This window comes from Arachis ipaensis, chromosome B8, assembly GCF_059453495.1.
Source record: "Arachis ipaensis isolate K30076 ecotype BB chromosome B8, ASM5945349v1, whole genome shotgun sequence".
Taxonomy (NCBI): domain Eukaryota; kingdom Viridiplantae; phylum Streptophyta; class Magnoliopsida; order Fabales; family Fabaceae; genus Arachis; species Arachis ipaensis.
The window spans coordinates 17461904-17470901 of NC_142443.1; the positions used below are offsets into that span (position 1 = coordinate 17461904).

Here is an 8998-nt window from a genome sequence, read left to right on the forward strand (position 1 = left end):
TCAAACAAGAAGACTTACCAAGAACAACTTGAAGATCATGAAGAACACTATGAATGCATGATATTTTCGAAAAATGCAAGATGCATATGCAATTGACACCAAACTTATGATATGACTCAAGACTCAAACAAGAAACAAAAATATTTTTGATTTTTTTTATTTTCTAATTTTTTTTGGATTTTTTTCGAAAATTAATTGAAAAAGGAAAATAAGGATTCCAAAATTTTTAATATGAATTCCAGGAATCTTGCCATGTTAGTCTAAAGCTTCAGTCCAGGAATTAGACATGGCTCACTAGCCAGCCAAGCTTTCAATGAAAGCTCCGGTCCAAAACACTAGACATGGCCAATGTCCAGCCAAGCTTCAGCAGATATGGATACTTTTCATGTATAGAATAACTAAGTGTGTGAGAATCTCTTCATTTGTGATGGTAAGTTGAAACCCCAGTCCAAAAATTAGACATGGCTTACAGCCAGCCAGGATTCAACAAATCATCATGAAACACTAGAATTCATTCTTAAAAATCTTGAATAAATTTTTAAAAACATTTTTATATTTTTTCGAAAACATATGAGAGATTTTTGAAAATATTTTTGAAAAAATTTTTGAAAACAAAACAAAAAGAAAATTACCTAATCTGAGCAACAAGATGAACCGTCAGTTGTCCAAACTCAAACAATCCCCGGCAACGGCGCCAAAAACTTGGCGTTGTTGCCAGATCAAAAGGGAATCTGGCACTGATGTTACCGGACCAAAAGCTTGCCGAAAACTCAAACAATCCCCGGCAACGGCGCCAAAAACTTGGTGCACGAAATTGTGATCTTAATTCATAATTGTCACAACCTCAATACAACTAACCAGCAAGTGCACTGGGTCGTCCAAGTAATACCTTACATGAGTAAGGGTCGAATCCCACGGAGATTGTTGATATGAAGCAAGCTATGGTCACCTTGTAAATCTCAGTCAGGCAGATATAAAGTGATAATGGTATTTTCGAATTTAATATAATAAGATAGGGATAGAAATACTTATGTAAATCATTGGTAGGAATTTCAGATAAGCGAATGGAGATGCTTTTCATTCCTCTGAACCTCTGCTTTCCTGCTATCTTCATCCAATCAGTCTTACTCCTTTCCATGGCTGGCTTTATGTGATACATCACCACTGTCAATGGCTACTTTCGGTCATCTCTCGGGAAAATGATCCAATGCCCTGTCACGGCACGGCTAATCGTCTGGAGGCATCACCCTTGTCAATGGCTTCATCTTATCCTCTCAGTGAATAATATGCTCACGCACCCTGTCACGGCACGGCTATTCATCTGTCGGTTCTCGATCATGCCGGAATAGGATTTACTATCCTTTTGCGTCTGTCACTAACGCCCTGCAATCGCGAGTTAGGAGCTCGTCACAGTCATTCAATCATTGAATCCTACTCGGAATACCACAGACAAGGTTTAGACCTTCCGGATTCTCTTGAATGCCGCCATCATTCTAGCTTACGCCACGAAGATTCTGGTTAGGAGATCTAAGAGATACTCATTCTAGCTTAATTCATGTAGAACAGAAGTGTTTGTCAGGCACGCGTTCATAAGGGAGAAGGATGATGAGCGTCACACATAATCATCACCTTCATCATGTTCTTGGGTGCGAATGGATATCTTAGAAGAGAAATAAGAAGATTTGAATAGAAAACAGTAGTACTTTGCATTAATCTTTGAGGAACAGCAGAGCTCCACACCTTAATCTATGGAGTGTAGAAACTCTACCGTTGAAAATACATAAGTGAAGGTCCAGGCATGGCCGAGATGGCCAGCCCCTCTGATCTAAGAACCAGGCGTCCAAAGATGATCCTCAGATCCTAAGATGATCAAAAGATACCTAATACAATAGTAAGAGGTCCTATTTATAATAAACTAGTCACTAGGGTTTACATGAGTAAGTAATTGATGCATAAATCCACTTCCGGGGCCCACTTGGTGTGTGTTTGAGCTGAGCTTAAGTGTAGCACGTGCAGAGGCCATTAGTGGAGTTGAACGCCAGTTTCTGTGCCAGTTTGGGCGTTCAACTCTGGTTTTGGATCCTTTTCTGGCGCTGGACGCCAGATTTGGGCAGAAGGCTGGCGTTGAACGCCAGTTTACGTCATCAATTCTTGGCCAAAGTATGGACTATTATATATTGCTGGAAAGCCCTGGATGTCTACTTTCCAACGCAATTGGAAGCGCGCCATTTCGAGTTCTGTAGCTCCAGAAAATCCACTTTGAGTGCAGGGAGGTCAGAATCCAACAGCATCAGCAGTCCTTCTTCAACCTCTGAATCTGATTTTTGCTCAAGTCCCTAAATTTCAGCCAGAAAATACCTGAAATCAAAGAAAAACACACAAACTCATAGTAAAGTCCAGAAATGTGAATTTAACATAAAAACTAATGAAAACATCCCTAAAAGTAACTAGATCCTACTAAAAACATATTAAAAACAATGTCAAAAAGCGTATAAATTATCCGCTCATCACGTACGCGTCACTGTGAGATGCGCCAATTCACGCGCACGCGTCAGCCATGCGTGCACGTCGCTCCTCGCTTCTTAGCTCCTTAGTTTCTTGTGTTCCTTCCACTTTAAGATGCTTCCCCTTCATCCTTTAAGCCATTCATGCCCTGTAAACTTGAAAACACTTAACAAACACATCACGGCATCGAATGGTATAAGAAAGGAATTAAAAATTAATAAATTTAAGGCCTAGGAAATATATTTTCAACCATATCACAAAATTAGGAAGGAAATGAAAAACATGCAATTTACATGAATAAATGTGAGATTAGTTGACACAAACCCACTTAATCCAGTCCAAAATATATCATAAAATAGTGGTGCATCAGGCGATCCTCGTACAACAACGCATACCAAACCGAAACTATAAGGTCTGGTGAACCGAAAACAGTGAATGCTTTGGGAAAAAAAATTATGAGCATAAAAATAAATCGAATTGAAACCTCAATTACCTGAAAGCCACTTGTTGCCTCCGAGGCCATACTTTGTAAGAAAATCGTTCCACTTTTCTATCAAATGCGTCTTTTGTGTAAGAGTTCCAAATAACATGGCTCATCTCTTGTTCAATATCGATGTGCCCCTTGTAGCCATTTAATTTGCTTGGCATCTTTTTCATAATGTGCCAGATGCACCAGTAGTGAATTGTTGTTGGCATGCACAACTCAATTGCCCTTTGAATCGATGCGCATTGATCGGTAAGAATACCTTTTGGTGCATTCCCTCCCATGCAACGTAACCAACACTCAAATAGGCATTTGAATGATTGGATGTCCTCATTTTTTATCAGCGCGCATCCAAGAAGTGTCGACTGGACGTGGTGAATCACGCCAACAAAAGAACCTAAAACCGAATTGTACCTGCATAAATAACAACCACAAGATGGTGAACCGAAATATATACACTCACTGAACATAAAAAATATGTTTGAATGAACCGAATACCTGTTTGTGTTATAGGTGGTATCAAATGAAACCACGTCTCTGAAATAATCAAATGCAGCCCTGGTTCTTGCATCAGCCCAGAATGCATGTTTAATGCAGTGATCGCCTTCAAGGTTGAGCTCAAAGAAGAAATTTTGGTTCTTCTCTTTCATTCTAACTAGGTACTTCCCAAATTCTTTGGCATCGTCTTCTTCGGAAATATTCCGTACTCCCCTTGTGATGTAATTCCTTACGTCTTTTTCTATATAACCTAGTTCACGGTGGCTGCCAGCTGCTGCCACAAATGATTGGTAAGTTTTGCTCGGTCTGATTCCGGCTTCCTCGTGGGCTTCGATGGTGCGACACACAAACATGCTAAGCTCCCTGTGTTGTTTGAGCATCTCAGCCTGGTCTGCACAACAAGGATGTGAGTGATTCAAAACAACTTTGGAAATTGTCCAAAGACCAACATCTTTCATTATGTGTACGTAAATTCTGGCTGGACAATTTAACCCAGCTGAAGGGTTTGTCTTCAAAGTTGGAGATATCTTTGATTTCCACCTCCCCTCTCTAGAGCATACAATTAGTTGATTCTTAATCTTGTCTCCGTCCCGAGTCGTATTCCTTATTTTGGTAGAAAAAATTGGCAAGTTTGGAATAATGTTTGTAGAACTTTCCAGCTTCTTCTAGTGTCTTGAAAATCATTCCCACCTTTGGGACAAATTTTTCATCTACAACACAGCTGGTCTGCATGGTGAATCGAAATTTTAATCATAGTGAACCGAAATCTTAATTACGGTAAAACAATTATATAGTTCTTAGGGAACAAAATAGAATATAGTCGTCTAATTTTTTTTAGACTCCTTTCTGCTTACCGAACTGAAAACATGAACATGGTGAATCAACTCTTTAGTACTTACCAAACCGAAAAGTTACTCACAATTACTCACAGTTAGTCACAGTTACTCACACTCACAATTACATATTATCAATTCAATTCAATTCAGATATAGATCACCTCAGTCCATTCAATTCACTTCAAATAAAATTTGCAATTTTATTCCATTGAATGAGATAATCCAAACCTCATCAAATTGATACGTTTCGTAAGAATTGTCCAAATCGCATTCATTCAACTGATTTGAAGTTGATTCATTCATTGTTTCAATTCAGAAGTGCAGATCGAAGAAGAAAACGAAGAAGAAGATGAACGACGAAGCTAATTACGTTGAAGTCAATCCAAATCCATAATGCAGAGAAGAAAAACGCGAATAAAAGAGAGCAACGAATTTAATTAGGTTGAAGAAGAAGGAGAACAGGAAGAAGAAGAAGAAGAACAGGAAGAAGAAGGTTGACGTTGTATGAAAAAGTTTACGTTGAGAAAGATTGATCACGCAAAATAAGGATTAGGTTATATACCTTAGGATTAGGCGCGTGTACAGAAACGACTGTGTGGAGCGTGGAGTGAAAAGGACTTGGATAACAACATTCATGTAATTTTTACATGGATGTAGAGCTTTTCCGATAAATAAACAAAAAAGTACTCTTATATTGTTATATCCAAATATAATTGATAAATAAAAGGATCTTTTTGCATGAGGTATTCAAACATAAAATTATTTTTACTTTTTCATAAAATTAAAAAAAAATAACTAAAAAAAAATCTTTTTTTTAGAAACTCATTTAAACAAATTCTTAAGTATGGCCAACTTTTAATAAAAATATTGGCCCTAAATTTTTTCATACTAAAATACAAAATGTGCAATAACAATGAGTTAATTAAACAACACACAATATATATATATATATAATAAAGGGACGGGGTCGTGGATGAGCTGAGACAGAGGAGAGACATATAGAGGTTTAACTGGGTGAATAATAGAGGGATGGGGTCGTGGATGATGGTCATAATTTGAAAAATAAGGATAGATGCTACAGGGTTGGAGGGTCACTTACCATTATTATCGGAGATTTGTTAGGATTGTGTTTTGTCTTTTCTTTTTCTTTCCTTTATTAGCATTGCTTCTTAATTTATTTAGGATTAGATAACTGCTTAATTTTTTATAATTAATATTATTAAATAAGTAATTGGTTCATTGGACATATGTATAAATTGTTATGTTTACACTTTTATTGTGTTAAATTAAAATATTATTCTGTTGATTAATTTAATATTTATTTTTGTATTAATTATTTTTAAAAATTAAGATTTAATTATTATTAAAATGATATATACATTTCAAAATTTTAATTTTAACTTTTTAAAAATTTTATATTCTTATTAAGTAAGATTAGATTAACCGATTTAACTTGTAATTTATCAATTAAATCAGTAACTCAATAATCTAATATTTAAACTCTTCGATTGTCGATTCAATTTTTAATAACTATAGTGTGGGAGAAGGGAGTGCACAGTTTTCTAGAGTTGGCACTTGGAACGGCTCCAATAATGGAACATCAAAGAAATTAGCACTGGACATTAGTGTGAAACTTAGCTTATCGTGGAAATTAACTTTAACATTTCAACTAATATTTTGTTATAGTTAATTTGGATTAGTCAAGTAGTTAATTTATTATCTATTTAAATAAGTATAAAAAATTTAAATTTTATTTTGTACATAGAATAATTTATAGATCAATAATAAATATTTAAATAAAATTTTGATTTGTTACAGATTAATCTTCTATTTGTCCGATTAAATACTGTGCACAAAATAAGACTAATATTTTGTTGTCAACCATGGAGGATATTAAACGTCCCTTTAGTTAGTCAAGGACACTAGAAATCACATCTATAAATTAATTAGTGATTGGTTCTTAACTCCTTACCATACATCGTCCATTGTCCAGTACCATACATATCCAAAACAAAATTGTTTTATAATAACAATCGTATTTATTATAAAGAGTATAGAGATAACAAAATTTTTTTATATTTTAGTGTCTAAAATATTTTTTTCACGTGTAATATACATAATATATATATATATATATAAAGCATATTTTTCACGTATATATATACCCCTGCCCAAATTGAGCTTTATCATCGTCCACTGATAAATATATATAAAACATTTATTCCATTAGCAAAATAAAAAAAAAAAAAAAAAAACCTACAATGTCTCTTGGAGCTGCTTCTGTTCATGAGCGACCTTGTGCAAACTTTGGTCCTAGCAATTGGCAGGATACCTTCCTTCACTATGCTGATTCACAGTCTTTGGTATGTTCTTTATCACTGACATGCATGTATTTCTTTAAAGGATTTATAGTATATGCATGTAAATGCTCCATAAAACTTCATTCCCCAATAATTTTAAGGGTTTTGAAATCTACTTGATCGCCACCAATATATAATATTATATTTCAATTAAGTTGTTTTTAAAATCAGAAGACTACGTCTTTTAAATACAAATGCTCCAATTCATTAAAATTTCACTTCCTGTAATCATTGTTATTATATTATTTTCAAGAAATCAGTTATGAAACAAAAAGTTCAAATCCATAAAGAAACTGAAGATTTATTTATCTTCTAATGATAATTTGGGTAATTTACCTATACAAATTATATCAACATCAAAATTATTAAATTATCCTATACTTGAACTGCCTGTAATCCGGTTACCTAGAATTTAATCGGTTTTGAAGGATTATAAGTTTCAAATAAAAAATATTTTTTTTGGTTCTTGAAATTTAATTTTGCGAGATCGGTTAGTTATTTTATTAATTATCTCTTTTAAAAACATACTTATGTGAGCCGTTGATTATTAATATATCTTTTATTTAATTTTTATAAATAAAAAAATTTAAAAATTATTAATATTTTTTAATTTTACATAATAAATTTATCCAATGTATTTAAAAAAGGTAACAAAAGAAAAACTAAATAACATTGACAATTATTTCTAAAAGACAACGAAATTCCTAAAAAAAATAATGTCAATTTTAGTTGACTCTTAACAGATAAATCAACAGTTTAACATACTTTATTCTATTAATACAGAAAAAATATTGACAGAAAAATTAATAAATCTCATAAAAATAAAGATCAATAGACAAAAATATTAATATTTTTTTATTAAAAACCTCATTATCTTTTAAACTTATCGTAGAAACCGTTTAAGATTTTTTTTTTTCTTTTTATATTGGATTCTAACTCCAATAAATTTTGATCCAAATGTTTCTGGACACTTCTTGCAGTGATCCAATACTTTTAGGCTTCAATTTTTCAAGATTTGCAATTGTGATTTTTCATTTTGCTACATCAGAATAAAATTATCCCTTGCCATGTTATGACTAAGGATGACAATAAAACAGATAGAGGTAAATTTTTGTCGTATTTGATCCCACTTAGCTTTATTCTACAATAATTTGCGGAGAAATTGTTCTATTCTTATTCATAGGTAATAAAAAATTAAACTCTAACTTATTTTTATAAATATTCATTTCACTCTTATAATTATTAAAATTTAATAAATTAAATTAAATTTTAAAATTTATATAATCATTATTATATATATAACATAAATTAAAATAAAAACTTAAGAGTAATATAATATTATTAATTATTTTACTTATATATTACATATTATATATATTATATTAAAATTATATATATACTAGAGTGAGTAGGAACGGGTATTATTTAAACTCGACTCTCTCTAAAATTCTATCTCGCTAAAAATTTTATCTGACAAATAGAAGTAGAATAGAAGTAAAATTTTATCTCGCTAATATTATCATCTCTAGATATGACATTCACTGATTTTATAATATAACTCTTTTTTGCACCTATACTTCTTAAATTTGCAACTCATCTTTTTTTGGATTTTTTTTTATTGTAATCTCCTTCAGCAGGTGCGATTCTCCTTTATCATAATTTTCCTTTTGAGCTTTGTCCATTTCTCCCTTGATTTTTTCCGTCTTCATTTTTAACGTCATGATTTTTTTCATAGTATTTTTGCATATGAAACATTTTTACCAAACCCAAGTGCAAACTAAAGTCATCAAGTAGTATTATATTTGTAATAATAACAGTGCTTATTTAAAATAATAATTTGAGCCTAATAACAAAGAAGATTCTTCTTTGAAATATGATTTCTAAAATTTGGTTTCTCCTTTAATAATCTCTAGATCTGTCCTTGATTTGATTCGTCTCTATTCTTTGATGGTCATGCCAAAAAAAATTGAATGAGATAGTTTCATTTAGAAAAGATACTTTTATTTATGAGAGAATTGACTAAAAATTTTATATATATATATGATTAAAACATAAAGTATTATTTGTATTAGTTTGATTAATATCAAATTTGATTTAAGAAACAAATAAAACCAATGAATTCGCAACAAATAATCGTCACATATCATATATAGAGATAAAGGACATTTGAATTTGTTGATTTTTTACTCTTTTTGAGTTAAATATTAAATCGAAAACATTTGCAGGGAGTGAACGAAAGCATGAAAGAAGAAGTTCAAATATACAAAGAGAAAGTGAAGATGTATCTATCTTCTAATGACAATAATATCATATAA

The 8998-nt window shown here is 32.2% G+C and overlaps 1 protein-coding gene across 1 annotated transcript; it reads right to left on the reverse strand.

The window, feature by feature from the left end:
- Positions 1-2994: 2994 nt before the first annotated feature.
- On the reverse strand, positions 2995-3945 carry LOC148547336 (protein FAR1-RELATED SEQUENCE 4-like). Its single transcript, XM_088495391.1, has 2 exons — positions 3488-3945; positions 2995-3403 (listed from the first exon to the last, which is right to left on the reverse strand). The coding sequence occupies exons 1-2, from the start codon at positions 3943-3945 to the stop codon at positions 2995-2997; spliced, it is 867 nt and encodes a 288-aa protein (XP_088351517.1).
- Between the last annotated feature and the right edge of the window lie 5053 nt (positions 3946-8998).

Excerpts from the sequence above, each read along its gene's own strand:
- LOC148547336 (XM_088495391.1), bottom strand. The coding sequence starts at position 3,945 with ATGAAAGATGTTGGTCTTTGGACAATTTCCAAAGTTGTTTTGAATCAC. Across the intron at positions 3,404-3,487 it reads ACCACCTATAACACAAACAG|GTACAATTCGGTTTTAGGTT; the intron begins GTATTCGGTTCA and ends TTATTTATGCAG.